This window comes from Primulina tabacum, chromosome 16 (genome assembly GCF_025594145.1).
Source record: "Primulina tabacum isolate GXHZ01 chromosome 16, ASM2559414v2, whole genome shotgun sequence".
In the NCBI taxonomy this organism is placed as follows: Eukaryota; Viridiplantae; Streptophyta; class Magnoliopsida; order Lamiales; family Gesneriaceae; genus Primulina; species Primulina tabacum.
This window is the reverse complement of record NC_134565.1, coordinates 35,002,488-35,025,539: the sequence shown is the minus strand read 5'-3', so window position 1 is coordinate 35,025,539 and position 23,052 is coordinate 35,002,488. Positions and strand designations below refer to the sequence as shown.

At 35.2% G+C, this 23,052-nt stretch overlaps 1 protein-coding gene across 2 annotated transcripts; it reads left to right on the top strand.

Moving 5' to 3' along the window:
- Window positions 1-721: 721 nt before the first annotated feature.
- Window positions 722-21,317, top strand: LOC142529884 (uncharacterized). 2 transcript variants are annotated; one of them, XM_075635575.1, is made up of 25 exons: window positions 722-1,172; window positions 2,376-2,537; window positions 3,223-3,297; window positions 5,928-6,006; window positions 6,687-6,751; window positions 7,381-7,470; window positions 8,576-8,665; window positions 8,796-8,882; window positions 9,121-9,204; window positions 10,776-10,892; window positions 12,333-12,364; window positions 12,556-12,688; window positions 13,211-13,690; window positions 14,973-15,514; window positions 15,602-15,665; window positions 15,797-15,899; window positions 16,057-16,229; window positions 17,195-17,320; window positions 17,825-17,895; window positions 18,586-18,648; window positions 19,598-19,670; window positions 20,442-20,561; window positions 20,651-20,728; window positions 20,889-20,939; window positions 21,031-21,317. In XM_075635575.1, the coding sequence occupies exons 1-25, from the start codon at window positions 921-923 to the stop codon at window positions 21,130-21,132; spliced, it is 3,312 nt and encodes a 1,103-aa protein (XP_075491690.1). In that variant the 5' UTR covers window positions 722-920; the 3' UTR covers window positions 21,133-21,317. The 2 variants fall into 2 exon arrangements, with proteins under 2 accessions (XP_075491690.1, XP_075491687.1); XM_075635572.1 differs by having other exon boundaries at window positions 13,151-13,690.
- The last annotated feature ends 1,735 nt before the right edge of the window (window positions 21,318-23,052 follow it).

The following is a 23,052-nucleotide window of genomic DNA, read 5'->3' as shown; positions in this document are numbered from 1 at the left end:
AGCGTGAGACGATCATACGGGTCAATTTTGTGAGATATATATCTTATTTAGATCGTCCATAAAAAATATCACTTTTCATATAAAATATTATTTTATGAACGGTTTCTCACAAATTTATTGATATATTATATAAAATCATATCCTTTTTTTAATTATAAGTAACCTTTATTATTATATTATGTAACCACACCATATTTTATCAGTCTTGTAGATGCTACTAGGGGTGGTATACCGTACCGTATCGTACCGAAAATCATATACTGATATCGTATCGAAAATTTCGGTATAAGAAAATTCATACCGATATCGTACAGAAAATTTCGGTATAACGAAAATCGATATATCGAAAATTTCGGTAAATATAACTAGCATACCGATTATACCGAAATTGTACAGTATATCGAGATTTTGGTACGGTATAGATATATACCGTATTATACCGAAAAAAACATTACATTTTAAAATTTTTATGAATTTATTGTTTTAAAATATTATATATTTTAAATTTTTTTAATATTTTTTCTGTATTTCGGTATATACCGAAATTTTCAAATTGCATACCGTTATCGTACCGAAGAATTCGGTATTCTTACCGTACCGTACCAAAATCTTTGATATATCAAAAATTCGATAAATTCAATATTTTTTCGATACGATCATGTCATTATACCGAAAATTTTTATATTTTTTCCAACTACATGCTACAGCCCATTTATAACGTTATTATTCCATATTACTTCCAAACTAGAATTGAATCTCAATACCTAATCAATAAAGTCTCCACAATCCGATCGGAGTAAACCCCCGCGGAAATTCCATCCATCACTGATTGAGCTGAATTTTCTACACCTCCGATCTGATCTGGTGATAATGCGGCGGTGCGATTCGGCAATCCGCGGCGGCAGCGGGCAGTAACTGAAATGCAGCGGAACACGGATTTACAAGCACTGCCATTTCCTCTGAGTCCGTTTCTGCTGCTAAATGCCATTGGCGGCGTTGGGGATTTAGGAGAGGGAGGGTTTGAATTGTCGAGGTATCTGTTTCTGGGATCGCTGCTCTTCTCTAGAGAAGGAGGCGGTATGGACTTGTCCAAGGTCGGAGAAAAGATCTTTAGCTCTGTTCGCTCTGCTCGTTCTCTCGGTCTTCTTCCATCTCCATCGGATCGCCCCGAGGTACTCAGATTTTAGTGTGCCGTAAAAGTGTAGAACTGACGGCACAAAGTTCTAATTGAGTATTTGAGTATGACGATTCTTTATGCACGTGATGAATTACTTTTGGTCGGTTAAATAAGTTATGATGATGGATGGAGGGAGGGCTAATCTAGTTGTTATGAGAATTATTTATAGTTTCCGTGAGTGCTCTTCTTGAATGATGATCGTGCGTGCTTGGGTTATAGTAGTACCCTTTTCTCAGAGTTAATGTCCTGTGCTTTGCTGGGGCTGCCGGTTCCTATATGCTTGAAGTGACTCTTTGTTTAATATGCTTGAATATGTAGGTAATGGTAAAATATTGTGATACTTGAGTAGTCAAGAAAATGCCTGATCACTTTTTTGAGATTTTGAGTACCACCAACATCACCGGGTAGATAAAATCTTGTGCATGCATGAAATTTGGTTTAGTTACATGGTTTATGAAGTGCTCTTTATCTCATCAAGTGATAGATTGACATTTAGGATTTGAAGTTGTTCAATGGAGATATTGGCTATAGATGTAACATCTGATTTAAATGATTACGTGTACTCAATTATTGGTACAAATAAAAATGCCCGTGTTTATTTGATTCAACTTGGGAATGTGGGCGTGTGAGCTAGATTTTAAATTTCATCGAGTTTTCTCTTTGTAGTTTGATTTTTGTGGCCCCAAATTTGTCTTCAAAAAGAGTGTCACACATTTGAAGACATCTAGGCTTTAAACTTTTACCGATAAAGCTAATTACTTGCTAGCTCATGCAAAGGCTGCTAACCTTGACTAAGGTGCTTATGACCATGATTATGCCTCATCTCTTAAGTTAAGGGAAAAAAATCGGCAGAGAATTTCTCGAGCAAGTTCCATCCAAACATATCATAGTTCTTAGTTGATTAGGATAATGCATATATTTTCGGAGAAATATTTCATTCCAGGGTTCTGCCTCACTGTGATAAGGTGTCCATGAATATTTTAAAATGATTACATGTTTTTGGTTGATACATAGACTCAAATAGAGCTTAACCTATTAGTCGTGGAGGGATCATGTTGTCTTTGTTCCAAGTTCTCAGTATATTTGTTGATGGTCCCTTTATAAAAAGTGTATGAGTATATTGTTGACTAGAAGTATGTAGGGTAATCTGAGAGTCATTTATTCCTGACTTGATACGTTTGAAAAATATTGTGCTCAGGTTCCAGCACGAGCTGCTGCCGCCGCAGCTGTAGCCCGGGTTCTTGCTGGACTACCTCCACATCAGAGGCATACTTTATCCTTGAGCTCGGAAGAGTTAAGTTCTATATATGGATGCAGACCTCAAGCCGTGGATGAGCTCGAGGAAGAATTCTTCAAGGAGGTTATCAAATATTGTTTAGTTGCCTTTTTTGATTGACTTAAACTACTATTTAATAAGGAAAGATCCACTAGAATAGATCATCTTAATGAGATGTTATATATATATTTTAGATACAAAAAATACTAACAACGCCATCTGTGACTTCATGCATTAAAAGATTTCAGTCATAAGAAGAAGCAAACTGTCGATATTTTTGTGTGCCCGGGACAGTTTGGATAAAGATCTGATCCTGGGTGACATTTAAAAATAGACTAGTATTATGAGTTGTCTTTGAAGCACTTTTGCCCAATGATACAAACGTCTCTTTTAAATGCTTCTATATTTGACTTTACCTGTGAAACTGTATGATGCTATAGTTAGTTTCATGAATATATTATAGCTGATATTTAATTCAATGGAGAAAAACTGTTTTGCGCATGATGTTGGAGGTCACAAATTATATTTTATGATGCCTTATTTGTTGAAATGAAAATGATATGGTTGATGATTTCTTTTATGGAAGGACACACAAAACATTTGTTAAGTTTTTCTTTTTTAGTTTGATGTTGAATGTCCACTTCCATGACTGGTACTAATGTTTTACATAGATTACAGTTATTGTGGTATGCGTGTTTTCCTTGAATACGTTTCACAGTTATGTCCTACTCAAGCCATATCATTGATAAATATGTTGTATTTGTTTTAGGAGTTTGATCCTGTTAGATATATCTTGGAACAAATTCCCTCTGAAGAGATTGGACCTTCATATTTTGAGGAAAAGGTATCCGTCTTTGCTGCATTCATGTCTTGCCTCCATACCATTTACTGAAATTGGTATCTGAATTGGTTTGCTTAATGATGTTGTGAATGGGGTTGGGTTCTTTTATATTATTTTATTTTATTTTTTCTTGCCCATGTTGCATTTGTGACCTCTATTACTCATAGCTTGCTTTATACATGTTACTTATTCTAAGGGTCTCTTCTCCGGGTGGGTTCGTGTGCCCTGAACATACTTCTCTGGTTGGTTAGCGTTTATCTATTTATACTGGCTTGTCGTGTACCAATCAATACTTGGATTTATCTTTGAAAAGTGGTTGCAGCACATGGATAGATGCATCTAAGCCATTTATCCTCCATTTCTGTTGTCTCTATTTATAGGGTATGTATGTTTTTACATATGCGTGCATCCTTATTTGACTACCAGTACGCTCTTAAGTCTCTAAAATAAGACCAACTGTGTGCTAACAGAATGATATTGTAAAATGTTTTTAAGGACGTATTGTTTTCTTTAATGCTGCCTCATTGGACCATGTATTAACTAGTGAAAGTTTTAACAGGCAGAAAATTCTCTATCTATTAAAAAAACTGAATCAAGCTTGCAAATGTAGGGTAATCTCACCTTGAAATGTGACAAATTCAGTTTTGTTGGCATTTATAACTGCTTGATCGTGGTAGTTTTTCTCCTTGATAAATCAGAAAGAAGTTTAAGAGGATCAGTACATATATGCTAAGTAAACAGACGATGTCTGAAGAAGTTTATCATAAATGAGGCTCTATTGAATTTTTTAATAGTTTGTGCTGTTTATCCCTTAGTGGATTGGATTCATGGTGTTATGGTTAATTGGATTCATGGTATGATAATAATTACCATATATTTTCTACAATTGGTTAACAAATTAGTCGAATCGATTCAATTATCAGCGACATTTTGAAGCTCGAGTCCTAATGAAGTAAATTGAATTTTGAGTCAATGTTATTAGGCTCGAGCTCAGCTCACCCATTGTGCGCAATTGAGTTTGGCTGGTTGATTTGAGTTTTAAATTGAGCAAACACAATAAACACCACCATCTTTTAGATTTTAGAAATATGGAAGAAGCTGCAATACAGACAAATCGTAAAAGAGGAGGGCATATATTAATTCTCTCCCAAAAGAAAACGTAATCTCACTTATATAGCTAATAATTCACAAATCCCCACTTAAGATCGAAGCAGTGATTCTAAAAGTTTGGGGAAAAAATATCCAAAAAGAGAGGATCATAAAAATTTTTGAGATTCAAAGAAGTTCATGTCTGCTTGACTATACTGCACCTCTGAAGAACCACTTATGGTTTAATGTATCAGTCCGGTTACTATGAATTTCGATCGTTTTGCTCTATAATTTGCGGAAGTGGAGTGGAGGCAAAAACTAGAAAATCACATGAATCGTGATGGGACCGGGCACACTCACTAGAGAATCTTAGATCTTACAGTGTCCTACACTTCCTGGAGATGGAGATTTTATGGGTTCATGTAAGACACGATTATAGATTTTTACATATAATCCCAAGATAAAAATGTGGATGTTACGATCACGACTTGACCGTATCAGATATAGGAGGATAAATTTTAAAATTTTAAAATGTTCTAAATTTTTCATTGAAAGCAGTTATTAGAAATTATGAAGAAGCGAACATTACAAACTGACAATTTCCGTTGTTGCTTTGAATCCATTAATAATATGGTTTGCTATAGATTGCAAACATCTTTTTCCATGAACCACATTTATAATCTATTTTATCTGTTTAATAAGTTTAACAATGAATTTAGACAATTTAATAGGTTATTGAAACAATTCTATATGAAGAATACGGTATTTTGATTTAAATACTTATAATGTTTGCAACTAGCACATTATGCATTGATTCATGAATGCACCCAAATTGTAATTCATGGTGTTGCATTTATGCTTGATACTAATAATTAATGTAATTGAATTTTTTTGGTTGTCGATACAATTATATATAGTTATGTAATTGTAAATATGTGTATGTACATATACATGTGCACGTATATAACACATTCGTATCATCCTATGTCAAGTAAGTTTTTCTGTTCAAACACATATCTGAATCTGTGGAACATAAATGAAAAGGACTGGAGAATTACATAAAAAATGTAAATCTTCGTTACATATTGTTACTGGAAACATAAGCATGTGCGAATGTGTGACTCATGAGCTACCGAACAAGGAAAATGAGGCTATAGCTCAATTCGACAAAAGTTAATCCAGCACGAGCTTTGTTTGAGTTCAAATTTAATTATCATTTGAACCACTGGATTTGTCTGCATGCCTATTCATTGATTCGATTCAATTTATTTTACTGAAATGCATGTCCAAGGTTCATTGGCTCTATTTAAGTCCACGTTCTTAGTATTTTTCATGATTGCAGTATGAATTATGGTACTTTTGATAACATGACAGTAATTCTAGTTGTTTGTACCTTACTTTATTTGAACTTTACCAATTTTCTAGCTTACCCTTGGCTGAATTGTAAAGGATTGAGTGCGATTTTTCTTCTTTTAGTAACTATTTTTTTATTTGTCAGGCAAAATATTTAAATGAGATGCATTATGCTTCACATGCTTTTACAGGCCACTCTTCGCCTAGCGCAACTGGATAAAATTTCCGAGCGCCTATCACGTCATGTCATGGATCATCACGAAGAAATGGGTGGGTTTCATCTTTCGAACCCTTATGTTCTGGACAATATGAGAGCTCTTATTGCATTTTTATCGGTGTTTTTATTGTTTATTTGGCATTGTTACCAGTCCATGCATTTTTCTCTGGTAACTTAAGCATACATTTATAAAGTTCATGCATTGTTGTCTGGTAATACAAAGGTGCTCCCTCGCTTGGGTCTTCTTCTTTTTTCCCTAGAGCTTGGACCAATGAATCATAACTCAGGCGTATGTTTATAAAGTCATTTTCGTGATGGTTGTGGCGGATAATTTTAGATCTGGTTGGTAGCATGTAATTATAGACGTGATTCCTATCCTCCTATAATTATGAACGAGTTTTATGAGACTATTTTTACTCTGTTTTTTCTTTGCTTTGAGCATGGAGTTGATTGGATGCTCACTGTTTTGATTCCAATCACATTCTTGTCTTGATGATGGAAGGAGTTTACTTATTTTTTATTTCACCTTCATATCCTTAGTCTGGGAACTTGGCAGAATTATTTTTTGTCTTGTTTATTTTAATTACTTCTAATGCATGGGATTGATTGGCAGCATTTCATTTCCCATTGCATATCAGACACCATTCCGGGTCTTCTAATAATGAATTAGCACTACCTTATCACTTATGAAACTTCTTCTTAGACTATTGTATCAAATAGATACTTGTTTCAGTGAAGGGTATGAATCTGGTGAGGGAACTGGAGAAGGACTTGAAGATTGCAAATGTTATTTGCATGGTAAGCAGGTGACTCTTTTGCCTTTCAGCAATGAACATCCACATGTACTTGTGTTCCCTATGTTTTCCCCAATTATTGGAAGGTCTGATAACAGACAACATATTATCTTTTCCGAATATGAATTCCAAAACAGAAAATTGTGCCTAAAGTCCATCACACATTCTATCAAATAATCAAAATTTATTTTTCTTGTTTCATGTTCTTCTCTTTCTTATTGCCTTTTAGTTTCCACTTTTCAAACTAGTAAGAACAAAATAGAGTTACCAAGACCAGGTATCATGTGAGATATTTTGATACCTCTGAACGTGTTTTTAGTTAAATGCTTGTACCAAATGGGAGTGAGCAAGGGGGAGGTAATATTCTATTTGGTTGGGTTTTTGAGTGGAGATTTCAAAGAGCCCTCCACATGTTTGTTCTAGAAACTTTTGAATTAAATATATTCTTTTCAAGGTTTTTTATTAAATACATCATTTAGGTTTCGCATTAATTATTCAAACTATATCTGTCTTGTGCTCTAAAGTTTCTGCCTGTTTCTAGTTTGTTTGCTTTTTTGGAAGGACTACTTCTGATTCTTCAAAAACTTCCAAACTCACTCGTTCAACCAGTTACTGTACTTTTGATCTATGCAGAATGGGCGAAGACATCTTACCTCTTCAAGGAATGAAGTGTCTAGGGATCTCATTGTGACAACAAATTCCAAAAAGAAACAAACACTTCTGGTAATATCTCTCCTGAGAGTTTAGACAAGTTATTATCCTTTCAACTTATTGTTTCTTCTCCTGCCCATGAAAGCATCATTACAGTCTGATGCACACAGATTATATTTTAAGATAGATTGACCTAGTTTGATTTCACTGTTCCTTATTTGTTTATTTGAAATTTGTTCATCATTGACACTTTGGATTTTTATAATCTAGATTCGCAGTAATTTTTGATTTTCTTCAGGTCCTTGTGTTATACTAATCCAGTGTTTAAAATAAAGCTATTTTAATCCAAAATTTCTCGATTGAGTTCTTGAAGAAACTACAAGGAAAACAAAATAGGGTTGTTCAAATGTGATTTGGTTCGATTTTTAATGAAAGTTCAGACGAAACCAAATTTAGCGGTTTTATCAAATAACAAACCAAACCAAGAGTTTTAGTTTGATTTGGTTTGGATGGTCAATAAGTTTTGCTTTTTTTATTCCAAATTAAATATTTTGATTATTGTTAAGCATAATTTAGATCCTCATTTAACCATGATTAATATAGACAAATCTAACTACCATTACGAAATTTAATAATATATTGTTTAACATTATATATATAAGTTAAACATTAAAAATATGAATGTTCAAATGAATTGACTTTATCTCTAAAAAAGTCCACCGTCATCTGTTGTATGTCATTACATATATCATATAAATATCTATTAGAAAGAATAAAGAAATAGTTTTGAAAAGCAAAAAGTCAATTACAACAATTGTATTTTTTACATGATAATCAAACATGTAGGATTGCCATTTTAACCACATTTTACTGTTACTTTTTATAGTCAATCAAACAAATCCGTCGCTATAAATTTGTGACAAGTAATATTTGTCGCAACATTCACACATTTAATTAAAAGATAAAACTTACTGTAATTTTTAATAATCGGTTTGGTTTGGATTTTTCTATCTTCTAAATCTTGAACTAATATCCATACTTTGATTGACAAAATCTTCACCTCTGATTTTCTCATTTTAAACTAGGTGACACATTGAGCAATGTTGTATTACTGGTTTAATTATCTAGCTACAAAGTTTGTACTTTAGTTATCTAAATTATTGTTTGTAAATTGCAGGACTTACTCCCCATTCTAACTGAGATTGGCCATGCAGTGGACATGCAAGAGGCTCTTGAAACTCTTGTTGAGGAAGGAAATTTTTCCAAGGTATTATTTCACCTTGCTGGTTCCTTTATTCTTTATTTTTCTTCAAGAAGATTTTTATGCTTTCACTTCAATTCTGTATATGTATGGATATTTAAACTTTTTTGCTGAAAATGTGACTCGTCCATTTCAGGCATTCCAAATACTATCTGAATATTTGCAGCTTCTTGATAGTTTGTCTGGCCTTTCAGTAGTGAAAGAGATGGCCAGCGGTGTTGAGGTGAATTAAGCAATTGCATTTTGTTTTAAAACTACATAAAAGCAATGAGTTCTCCTGTTTCCTACTTGCCGTGCTTGTGATCTGCTCCTTCCATGTATAAACATATAGATTTGGCTACAGTTTGGTTGGGTTTGTGTTATTTTACGTGTTAATCCATCCTTATTGCCTTTTCATCTCTACTTCTGTTATAGATCATATTGTTCATTTTCTTTTCTTTTTCTGTTTTAATTTAATGCAGGTATGGTTGGGAAAAACTCTTCAGAAGCTGGATTCACTTCTATTAAAAGTGTGCCAGGACTTCAAAGAGGATGACTATATAACTGTTAGTGCCACATTTGCTTTATATAAATAATTTAGAATTGAAATGCATAAAGTGCAATTTATTGGTTGGCCAACTATTTTGTTTCAAGTATCTACTTCCTCTTCATTTAACACGATCAATAGTTGGGATTGGTTAGTCTTATAACTGGTGTTTTACTTAATGATTGATTTTGTACTTGTGTGTACATCATGTTATGCTTGATGAGTGCCCACATCTTTCATTCTCTCATGGCAGTGTACCTTCCGAATGAAGGCGGTCCCACTCTTTATCTTGTTATTCACTTATACTTCTTTTCAGTCATATTTTTTCTCTGAAAGTGAATGAGAAGAATAAAATCAATGAAAATTGATTTGTATTGTATTTTTTCATTGGATGAAAATAAATCTCAATTGATAAGATGTTTTGTGTTTTGTTTTCACTAACTCCCTTGATGTGGCTTAAACCCATGAGCTTGCCATGGGAAACCAACTAGCTATCCCTTGATCTAGTTGGTTGGCCTATTTTTAATGTAAAGAAAATGGAAGTATGGTTAACGAAGATATTTTATGGATACTATTTACAAACTTTACGCATTATTTCTTTGTTTCTAATTATAGATATTACTTCTCTCTTGTTTTTACTTTCTTTCGAATCTTATTTGTCAATTTTAAATCCATGCATGGTATGAGGTTACAATAGAGGAATTATTGTCGAGTTTTGGCTATAGTAAGACTAGGAGATAACAAGGTATTCAAAAACACTAAGCTGGTAAATTTAGTTGAACCTCAAACCAATCAAGGGGTTCCTTTGGGTGCAGTATATACTTACTCTAAATAAGAAAATAGTGAAAACGGCACTAGATAACTACAGATCAAGATAAAAAAGTTGTATTATGTGCTTCTATTTGATTGGACAATACCTACACTTATACTTATCTGATTAACTGGTGAACTTCATCGTATTGTGTTGAAGTTTTACTCATAAACTTTGACAACTGTGATGGGGCTTGTTGGATTGAAGTGTAACTTTCTACCACTGTAACAATATATTTATTCCCAAATATTTCCACGGTATCTATCTATTAATAAATCCATCGAGTCACATCATGTTTAATGAAGTATTTTGGCCTTGATATTTCCAGTCAAGAATGTAGAGGATATATCATAATAGCATGGGTGTGGATTTGGTTTCAATCTTCACATTTTCCTGTGAGATATATGCTTCTATCCTTGGTTGATTTCTTGTCAGAAATTAATCTTACGAACAGAGAGTAAACAAGAAAGGTGGAGAAATATTTTCTGTGTATTATTCCAATAAACAAGGCAAGAGTATATATGCAAGAGTTGAGTACAGCTGTCAAAACTAACTGAAAAATTAACTAAGCTACTTATAAGTGACTAAATTAACAAATATACACAGGTGATAATTAGTAAAGGTTTCTTCATCATATTAAGGGCAAAGAAGTTAGCAGCCCACAAATGAAGTTTCGTACCCTTTCTTTTCTTCTACTTTGACTGTGTCTTGTTCAAGCAAACATGCTGCATGCATCAGATCAAATATAATCTTGATCCACGTTTTCTTCTTGTATGCAGGTGATCGATGCATATGCATTAATTGGTGACGTCTCTGGTTTAGCTGAAAAGATTCAAAGTTTTTTTATGCAGGAGGCCCTAACTGAAAGCCACTCTGCTTTGAGGGTCATTGTGCAGGTGATACCTTTTACAACATATCATTATTCAAGCACCTATGATTTATTGAAGATAGTTATGGTTTTAATTTGGAACAAATGTAGAAGTGCAAAACTCAAGAAAGAAATTTATCATATCATCATTTACCCAGTGGACATCGTCATCAAGCACTACTGCTTTCATGAAACTATTGAGTCAAAATGTAGCTCATGAGTTGGATTTCTGTAGAACCCACCGGATTAATAAACAACTACAATCTGCTGTACCTAAAGTCGTTGGAAATGTTCCCAACTTCCTCTCTGTAACCCACAGGATTGATTAACAACTATATTTTTTTTGTACCCGAATTATGTAAAAATTTTCCCTACTTCCTCTCCATCTCTATGAGTAATTATTTCATGAAGTTGTTGCACATGACATATTGTGGCGACAATGATGATTAAATTCATTTTTGTACCATCTTTTTGGAGATACCTCTATCATTGGCATCCTGCACTAAAACATGTGCTGTGTTTGTGTCGAATAATTTTTCTTACACTGTTCTTTCCTCCTTCTGCTACCTCCAGTGTCATTGTTGGTCTACTTGGGTTTTTCGTTCTGTCATCTCCCCTTCTCTCACCTCCTACAAAGAAGCACATTCGGTCTTTCTGTCCTGGACATCTTTGTATGTGTGATTATTGCTGGAACTTGTCTCTGATGTACAAGAACACCTCCAGGAATGATTTCAATGATTTTTCTACTTACTGACATGTTCGGGACACACCAGATGCATGTTAAAGACTCGCTGAAGGATTTGTGTATTGAATATGTAGTTCTTAATGCAAGAAAATAGGTGCATGTACATTTGACAACCTAAGGTTCATGAAAAGAAAAATAGGAAAAATATTGGGATAAGCTAAAGAAGAAAGCAACCAGACTGGTCACTTAAAGCTCATGTAAATCCAAAAATATCTGTCACAGTCCTATATTTTTATTTTTCATGTGCTTCATTGAAGACCATGCGAAAATACTTGAGTAAACTGGATAAATGATGTAAACGAAGTAATTAATCACTTAATGCTTACAAAAATAAATTGATTCGGTCATTGTTTAGCAAGGTCACTTATAATGTGTTTAGCGGAACCCCGTGGGACATGCCATTATTTTCTTTCATCTTAACTAATATGGCAGATATTATTTACTCTAAACATATGTTTATAAGTTTGTAATCTTAAAGGTTTCTTAATGGTGTGTAATAATTGTATCTTTCGTTACTTATTTGTTTAAACACAATGTGGATATCGCATTTTTTTTGTCTTGGACTTATTTACGATGGAGAGAGAGTTTAGTGGGTATGTGGGATCCATGCTAGATTATTTTTTTGTTATGGATGTCCAAAAATAATCTTTAACTCCTTGCATCGACTGTCTTGGTTGTGGATGTTATGTTCGTGCTAGCAGCTAACAGTTTGACTTGCTGCAGGACGTGGAAGATTCCAACATGCATAATATGAGGTATAAGCAGTTTTTGTCTATTATTTGGCAAAGCACTAATATTGACCTTATTATTCGGGACACCTCTCTTCTCTCTTATTTTTATGTTTGTGAGAGATTCTTTTTAAGGTTTGTGAGAGATTCCTTTTGCCTATAAAGTAGCAGTTGTGATTGGATGCATTTCATGTTTTTTGTTTCTCAATCCTGGCCAGGCTTACTTACAGTGATTTGTGTTTACGGATACCTGAATCCAAGTTCAGACAGTGTTTGCTAGCAACTCTATCTGTTCTCTTTAAGCAGATGTGTTCATATTATTCGATAATGAGCTTCCAACTAGACGAGAATGTAAGTTTTTTTTGTTATATGATGTCATCTTTTTGTCCATTCTTTTTTCCTCCTTTGTTGAGTATGTATTCTGGCAAGAAATCAAATTATTACTAATGGTTTTTGGAAGTATGATGTATTTATCATATTTGATGAATATCTTTGGCATAGTTCATCATAACCTTTATCATATATATTCATCTTATATGCATTGACTCTTCAAAGCTACAACCTAATTTGGAAAAATCTGTTCTCTATATGTCTTATCATTCTTTTTGTTTGTCTGTTACGTCTCTAAACTACAACATCTTGGAGGATATTGCTCATACTTCCTTTCAGAATATTCTGATGCAGACGGTTATATCTTTCTTATGGACTTCTTGCCTTAAAAAATTTATTTGTAAATCTAACAGGAGTCGCAATGTGACTTGATATGAATTACTTGTGACCGAGAGAATCAATTTTCAATACATGCTCTGACAGGTTTCATCCTTCCACTCTCCCGGTGTGAAGCAACATAGTAACTTATCTGGGATATCGCAGGATTCTAAGAGGGAAGCTTCTTCCACTTTTCCAGCAGAAGAAGGTTCACTCGTTTCAACTGCAAGAGGATTTTCTTTAACATCAACTGATGAGCCACCTGAATATTCTGCATCTTGTTCTGACGGTTCCAAGTCTGTAGATCATCCCAATGACGAGGGACGAGATAATGGAAGTGCGGCATCAAGTAGTGGATCCCCATGGTTCCTCCTGCGGAAAGATGCTACACTGATTGTTTCACATACCATACAGAGGGGCCGGAAGAACCTGTGGCAACTTACTACAAGCCGGATAGCAGTTTTGCTTTCTTCCTCCGCTGCTACTTCAAGTAGCATTCATCAATTTTTAAGAAATTATGAAGACCTAAGTATCTTCATTCTGGCCGGGGAAGCTTTTTGCGGGATAGAAGCTGTTGAATTCCGACATAAACTCAAATCCATTTGTGAATGTTATTTTGTTGCTTTCCATCGGCAGAATATCAATGTAAGTCTTAAAATTGCGGTCTTTTGCTTTGCAACAAAACATCCTTACAATAACTTCTTGGTAGCAATATGTATTTCTATGTTTTGTTTGTCTTCTTCATTTCCTTTTATGATTGTGTGCATAACTAACTACATCTTTTATGTGACTTGATTCATGAACTCAATCAAAATATATACATTTCCAACTCATTGGATTCCATAGTCTAAACAACGAGATTCAAGCACAAATTGTTACCGAGCAATTGCTATATGAAATGGAAGAAAATGGAGAAAATTTGAAAAACAAAATAGATTAGATGAAGAAATTTTGAGACGTATCACATGTGTTCCCGCCCGTTCACTCTAAATTTTCCTTACCCTTATTATTCACTCCTTGCAGCATGAAAATTCAGTGCTGCCTTGAATACACCAAGCTATGTGAAGGAATTAAGATGTATCTCTTATTCATTTGCTAACTAAATTTCAATCATGAAATTAAGAGTTCTAGCCTGAGGTTTGCACATGTGCATGCCTTGATGCCTATGTTTGAGACTTCAGGAAGTTCAAGATTGACTGAACAAACTTTTCATTATTGTTCTTACCCAATTAAGATTCAGGAAGGAAACTTTCTGACTGGTGTATTGACCTATGACTATTTGGGTTTTAACTAGAAGTTTGACATCTTTCTGTGCATATGTGCATACACTTGACAAAAACAGTTGCCAGTAGCTTGGGTGACAATGATGTTCCTGAGTGATAATCCCTGGAGAGCTGGGAGGAGCTGGGATGGTTATAGGTCTGTATTGAATTGGGATATTAACTGTGAATATTGGCATGCTATGGTTTTTAAAAATGTTGATGAAGGTGGAAAGGGAGCGGGGAGCCGGGGAGGGCCAGTGGAAGCTGGTGAAATGGCATAGTAGTTTGTGAAAGGTTGGTGGTTGTGTCAATGGAAAGATGACGGCCATAATTTTTTGTCCGGAGAGCCCCATGGTAATGTTTGAGAAGCGCTGCTGTGATATCTGACAATGAAGAATTGTTGGGTTTCGGGGATATCTGTTCTACTACTTGAGTTTCTTTTAAATCTTCTGAAGGTTATAGAAACTTCAGCTATAAAATCCCTTATAACCATGATAATTTTTCGTTGCAATAAATGATTTATGTTTGTCCAAATATTGATACTTTTATTCTATCCCTGACAAAACAATCATTAAATAAAAAAAAATGATAAATTTCTCTCTCAGATGTATTTCTATTCAGTACATTCATCTAATATAACATTTAGATAATCATTTGGCTTCCAGGCTTTGAAAATGGTGATGGAAAAGGAGAACTGGCAGATAATGCCTCCTGAAACAGTTCAAGTAGTGAGTTTTGCGGGACTTGTTGGTGATGGAGCTGCCCTCATTATTTCACCCGATAGTTCTCCCAGTGCGAGAGTACTTCATGCCAATCGATCAGTTGGTTCAGTTGTAAGTGGATCAAAGAGGCGCGGATTTTCATATTGGCTGGAGTGCGGAAACCCGTTCTTGTTGAAACAGAATGTTAATTCCCTGGAGTATTCTGATTCCTTTCACCTTAATGGCGTAGCTACTCATGGAGAATCTGGAAATGTCAGTGGGAAGCTCCGGCATATTAAATTTTCTCCAGAAAGTGGTGATGCAAACCATATTAATGGGAGTCCTATTTCAGAGGATGAAAATGATGATCTCCACGCAGATTTTATTGACGAAGACAGTCAGCTTCCTAGTCGTATCTCAAGACCAAATCGTTCAAGGCATCAATCGTCTCATGGGAACGACGGAGATTCAATCGCGCAAACAGGATCATCACTTAGTCTCTTGAGGTATCCGTAGCGTCGTATATTCTAATTGAATAACATATCGTGCACGTTCATTAAAGTCATTCAGTTTTGTTGTTGTTCATTCATCAGGTTGATGGACAAGTATGCACGATTGATGCAGAAATTAGAGATCATCAATGTTGAGTTTTTTAAGGTAGGCCGGTTACTATCTTGGTTAGACACATTTTGTTTTTCTCCCCCTCCCTAATGTCCTGTTGTGCCTCTATATTTGCATTCTTATCTTTTCTCTCTTTATATTGTAACTGAATAATCCCCTTTTAACAGGGAACCTGCCAGTTGTTTGGTATCTTTTTCCACTTTGTATTTGAGACATTCTGCCAGCATGGTATCCCCCCTGGTGGAAAGGGCTTTAATTACACTCTTCCTCGTATGTTTTGTTTACCCCTTGATCCATATTTTATATTGTTTTTTTACCCCTTGAAGCATTATGGCATATCATGGTTCTGTTGTCTTCAATATGGTGAATATACATTGTTTTTGGAGTAAGATGGTTATTTGATCACCATTTTCTGTGTGTTCATCAGACAAGCTAAAGACTGCACTGTCGAGGATCACACAAGACTGCGATCAGTGGGTAAAACCTGAGTCTTCAACAATTTCTTCTTCATCCCCAACGTCCTTGACTTCATTATCTCATAAAGATGTCACTCCTACCAGTCCTCCCACTCACTTGAATAGCATATCTTCTGGTTTGAAGGTACTTACGCCGAAGAAGTAATTCTGGTATTAATTTGTGAATATTTGATTCTCGACTAACATCAGTTTCTCTAGTAGTTGGCGTGGTAATTACACTACTTTTTATTTTCTATTCATTTAGTTAACTGATAACAAGGATATATAATTTACATTTATATGATTGCTCTAGAATTTACGACCATGTTACATTGTGTGTTTTCTTACGATCTGAACTAGGAAACATATCTAGAGTATGTAATTCTCGAGAAGTTTTGCCTTTTTCCTGTTGCAGCATGCTTTGCCTTACCTTGGCCATGAAGTCTATAGATTACATTGCAAAGGGTCATATTTCAGAAGCCGACCATCTTTTGATATTTAATTTGTGTGAGGAGTATGGATTGGGTACGGGAATATTCCGTTTTTGACTGAGGTTTGAACAATGAAAATTTTTCCTCAAGTTCTGGTAACTTCTATGTTAATCTTCTGTGTCATAGTCTTTCCGATTGTGGTCATCAATATCAAATTACTATAGAGCCTGCAGCGAATATATATTGACTTATTAATCTAAATTAAGGAGTTATTAAATTGATGTTGTCTTACATATGGTTCCCTTTTCATCCGGTGTTAGATTTTTCTCCCCCACTCTCAGCCGTTTCTTTTATTACTCTGTATTACCTCTAGCTGGTATGTAATGCATGATGGTTTCTACTCCATCTGATTGATTCTGATAATGTGTGGATCCAGTCTGTATGTATCTTCCAACATTCCTTTTTGTGATTTGTCCACCTTTTCTTCCTTCTCCATGATCAGGATCAACACACCTCAGTATGCGTAAATTATCTATGTTTATTGGCATTAATAGAATGTGCTGAAAAATCTCATTTTGACTTGGGAAGTTTTATATTATGTGATGCTGCCTAGTTGTTCTGACTTGGGGGTAACAGTTTGACTTTTATATGAGTGATTTGGATTAACATTATGCTGCAGGAAAGATGTGCTGGTGCTGACACGCTATCTCTTGTTGCTAAATTGTTGCATAGATCTAAAGCCCATCTTCAATCAAGGCTTCTGCAGAATAATGGAGCTGTAGTTGAGGACTTTTATGTGAATTTGGTATGTCCTGCAACTATATTTAGGCCAGCATGTGTTGCATTACAGACACATTTATTCAAGTAGTTCATTAACTGAGTGAGAAGAATTGTCTGGTCAGATACTTGGATTTCATTTTTTCAAACTGGTTGCAATTTCTAACTCGTGGATCTGCAAACACATACTGCTCAGATCATAGAATCTGACATAAAACTTTATCAGTTTGGTAAAGTTATCTACAGTTGCCAATGATATGTAATCATCAACATTACATTCAAATCATAGAAGTTGACACAAGACTTTATCATTTTTAAAAAGTTGTATATGATTCTCGTGATTTTGTAATTACTGGTTAATCTAATAGTTGGAATTACTTTTTCCTTGCTGATCATTGTTTGTTAACCATCGTTGCGCTAATACCGTCTCACACATTCTTGAGACAATTATGATAGTTAGTTGAGTTGACTTTATTAGGTATTTTTTTCCTGAGTGAATCTTGCAGCTATTTTATGTGGAATTCAATTATAGGTGGATGCTGTTCCAGAACTTACTCAGCAAATTCACAGGACTACTGCGAGATTGCTACTTCATGTTGATGGGTGAGAGATGATGAGATATTATTCAATCAATCATCGGTTGTACATTCCTTTGGTTGTGAAAAATTTCCAATGCACTTAAAAGTTGGTCAATTATTATGTGTAACATTTCCCAGACAACCCGAGGTACAGGAGATAACTTTTAAGTGCCACAATTTCAGAACCATTAATGCTCAATAGGTAAAAGGAAAGCAAGTTACTAGATATCGAATCCGTGAGAAAATCCTCGACCAGCTGCTCATCACGGATCTTTCAACCTTGGAATCTTCAGTTTATCTGACATCATGTAGCCTGAAACCCTATTTTTCAATAAACAGAACTCCTGCATTTCTCACTTTAAATTGTCATATAAGTGAAGATCAATCATCTCACTGTTGACATTAATCTAGTCGTTTCCATCATATGTGTTGAAATCAAGTTATCACTCACTTCGGTTTCTTCCGTTATCTGATAGGAGTAGCTGCTTGGATGGGTTTTTGTCTTTTGTTTCGTGACATATTTTTTTGGTGGGTTATTTAAAGTTCGGGGTCTGACTGAAAATAGGCAGATATACAGTTCGATTGACGGTTGCTTTTGGCATTTTAATTTAGCAGCAGTAAATTGTTAATGGCATATCTTGTTTTCCTTCTTGCAGTGTCTTTTCTAATTGCTTAGCCATATTGTTGTGGTATTGACTGGAAAAAAATTGAGCAGGTATGTTGATCGGATTGCCAATGCTAAATGGGAGGTGAAGGAACTTGGGTTAGAGCATAATGGGTAGGTTCCCTATCCTTTTTAACACGTTCATCACATCGAGGAAGTGCTTTTTTTAGATTGCGCTTGGATCGATAATTTTCAAACCAAGGAAGTGCTTTTTTTAGATTGCGCTTGGATCGATAATTTTCAAACCATTTATTTCATTTAGCTTGTTTGAATGTACAAAATTTAAGTGAATTTCAAATACACACTATATCAAGTTATGCAATTCCAATAGCAAATACTTCCAAAATAGGTGTCATTCGAAGTTCATTTCTCAAATCAAATAGCTTTCTCCAAATCAAATTCATTGATCCAAGTGCAATCTTAATGGCATCATATAAAAGAATTAATTAGAAAAAAAGAATGTAATCTACAAAAAATGAATTATCAAGACCTTAGATCATATAACAATATTTGATGGGTCAAATTTATTCAGTTACTTCTCCTTGTTCGTAAAAAAAAAAAGATTTGAAATGTAAAGGAAGTATGACTGCTGAAGAATATTGAGATTTGGAGTCCATATATGTTTAATAAGCATGAAGCAGAAATTTGGAAGTCTGAAGGTGTTTTGTAAAATGTTATGTTTGCTCTTTGAAAATTAAAATTGAAAGTGGTTCGAAAAGAACAAGTTTGTGATATGGTTTTGGTATGTTGAGTTTGAAAAGGAATGAACAAATTTTTGAAACACAATCGCAAATGCATTGCAAACTTGTTATTTTTCATTTCTTGGTTTTCGGAGTCTTTACCTCTTCTATAAGCTTGAACCCTCGTCATATAGCTCCCATACAATTTAGTAAATTTATTATGGATCTTCAACCTAGGTTATAATGTCTCAACTTGTCTCCTCTGAGTCCAAGATTTACGTATTTCATGCATTGGCTACTTTGTGCATTACCTCGTGTGAATAGAATATATATCATTATTTGTTGCTGGAGGATTTAAGGACCACATATAATTGTTTTAACAGGTATGTTGATTTATTGCTGGGAGAATTTAAACACTACAAAACAAGGCTTGCTCATGGGGGTATCCGAAAGGAGGTAAAGATTGCTCTAAGATACTCATAAATGCTTACAACTTGGATTCTAATGAGAATTTTATATAGTGTGAAACTATGGGATTCTTGTTGGCTGGTTGACATTCTCAACGGCCCAGCGAATTTTGCTGTAGGATTGTGAAATTGTGGTGGTAGGTGGGCGGTTTTAGTTTTTCAGTAACTTTTCACTTGAATGTGCTAGGCGCTGTTGTTCGCCGGCTATGAGTGTATGCTGCAGCAAATTCCCTTCTATGCTTTTTAACCATGTAGATGGCGATTTTCTCTTCATTGATATAATTATAATACACTCTTGTCTATTATTTAATTATCCTACAAAAGAAAAATAGGAACTTGTCAGGTCTCGTGATTTATGGGATATCCTAACAAAATAGAAAATTAATCAAATCAGTCTGATTCTAGTGATACAGATTTTTACATAAATCTTCTAATTAGCTGACATACATATATACAAGCTATTATTTTATTTTCCCATACTCCCCCTCAAAGCTAGAGAACATATGTTCCATTCCCAGGAGACAATATTCTGAAGATGTGCCACTTTACACTTTGATGAGTACATTCACAAGTTGCCCGTGTGTAGACACATACAGGTCTCCAATTTCCCTTGGACAAAGTGACAATCAATTTTAACAAGTGTCATTCGACTATGTTTCCTGCATTTATTTATTGGGCTTGATTAAGTTTTTGGTCATGCAGTCATTATCAAAGTTAATGGTATATATATTTCTGCTCCCTGCTGTTTACTTGATTCCAGGTTCAAGATCTCCTCTTAGAATATGGACTTGAAAATATTGCTGAAAGCCTCATTGAAGGTCTATCTAGAGTGAAACGATGTACAGATGAAGGGAGGGCACTTATGTCATTGGATCTTCAGGTTTTTCTTTACTTGTGCTTGAATGATGTTTTTTCTTTTCCCTCTGTTTACTTTTCCTTCTGGATTTCATTGAGCCTTCCTGTTCTCAGGTTTTAATAAATGGCCTAAAGCACTTCGTCTCAATTGAAGTTGGACCCAAATTGCAGGTGGTTGAAACTTTTATCAAGGTAATACTGCATGTAGTGTCTTTTCAAATGGGTAAAAACTTGCTGATTTTCATACTCGAAATGTGGCTTTACACTCCAAGTGTGTCTGTAAACGTATAGATCAGCATCCCAGCAGCAACCATCTGATGTTTACACCGTTTTTGTTGTCACTTGTAAACAGGCCTTCTACCTTCCAGAAACTGAATATGTTCACTGGTCACGCGCTCATCCAGTATGAAAATTAGACTTAAGTCAGCCAAATAATATTATTTTGGAACATCCACCGCTTTGTTTTTGAAGTGACATGCCTTCTTTATTTGCAGGAATATAGTAAGACCCAAATTATTGGGTTGATCAACCTGGTCGCAACAATGAAAGGCTGGAAAAGGAAAACCAGGTTGGAAGTGTTGGAAAAAATAGAATGACCCCATGCTTTTACAGCTTAAGGACTTGAAATAAGTTCTGTGAATCCATTTTTCTCCCGTTTCTTCTATATTTATAAAATACGTACCACCATCTGTGTAAATTGGATCCTTGCTTCCATTTTTAAAAGGTGTCTCACTTGTAATCTGTCATATTCCTATAAAATAGTAAAATACCATTGGCTGTATCTTTTCGAATCAGTTTCATATAGAGGACTAAACTTTGTCAAAGCTATATAAGAACACTTTGGGTTTCGGTGAGATTGGGATACTAACTCAAAGACTAGGAGATGTTGATATTGTCAAAATATAACCCTACTAAATCAAAAGTTAGCAAGTCTCAGAGATATCGATGCTCAATTCTTTGCTAGACTAAGAATGTTTTTGGTAAAAGACAAATACAGCAACGTCGTTATATGTCAGCGTCTCCGCATCATCTACTAACATGAGGAATTGCTCAAACACCGCACATAATGCCAACACTACTCTGACTGTTGTAAGCCGAACCACAGGAGAAAATATCTCATTGAAGTCAATGCCTTCTTTCTGAGCATACCCTTTTACCACCAACCTAGCACGATACCGCTCCACTTGGTTATTACCATTACGCTTGATCTTATAGACTCATCTGTTACCAATGGCTTTCCTCTCTCGTGGTAGTGTAACAAGATCCCAAGTTTTATTCATGTCTAATGCCTCCAATTCTTCTTGCATTGCTATCATCCACAAAGATACATCCGAGCTTTGAGTAGCCTCATGAAAACTCGATGGCTCACCATCCTCTGATAATAGACAATATGCAATGTTGTTTTCAGTGACATAATCTGAAAGCCAACCTGGTGGTCTTCTATCTCGAGTTGACTGTCTCACATTGGAAATTTCAGACTCAACATGTTCTTGTTCTTCGTGCTCTGGTACTGCTTCACAAGAAATTTGACCTTCGTCTGTCTTATTCTCCACCTGAAATATAGTAGTTTCTGAATTCAATGTGCCTTTGTCTCCCTTTACTTTATCTTCCTCGAAGATAACATCTCTGCTGATGACAAGCTTGTGAACAGTAGGATCCCACAAGCGAAACCCCTTTACTCCATCAGCATAACCCAAGAAGATACATTTTCTGGATTTCGAATCCAACTTCGATCTTTCTTGCTCATTGTACAGAACGTACACCGGACTTCCAAATGTATGCAAATGAGAATAATCTGTTGGCTTCTCAGTTCACATCTCCATCGGAGTCTTCAGATCAATCGTCACTGAAAGAGAACGATCGATAATATAACAAGCGGTTTTGACTGCTTCCGCCCAAAATGACTTTTCTAGACCTGCAGTCCTCAACATAGCTCTTGTTCTGTCCAACAAGGTTCTGTTCATCCGCTCCGCCACTCCATTCTGTTGAGGTGTGTAAACCGTCGTGAACTGTCTCTTGATGCCCTCATGTTGACAATATGCATCAAATTCGTCACTGGTGTATTCTCCTCCATTGTCAGTCCTCAGACACTTGATTTTCTTTTCAGAATCAAGTTCAACCCGCGTTTTGAAATCTTTGAAGACTTGGAAAACATCTGATTTCTTCTTGATTGGATACACCCAACATCTCCTAGAGAAATCATCAATGAACGAGACAAAGTATCTCGCTCATCCTAGGGATACAACCGGTGCTTGCCAAACATCCGAATGAATCAGATCCAATATGATTTTGCTCCTGGAAGTAGAAGTGTCAAACTTTAATCTGTGTTGTTTACTGGTAACACAATGCTCACAAAAGGGTAATGACATTTTTGTAAGTCCCGGCAGCAGCTTCCGTTCTGAGAGAATTTTCAACCCCCGTTCTGACATATGCCCGAGCTTTTTATGCCATAACACTGTTAATTCTTCTCCTGAACCATTTGATGCAACAGCTAGCTCCGCCTCTTTGTGTGTTTC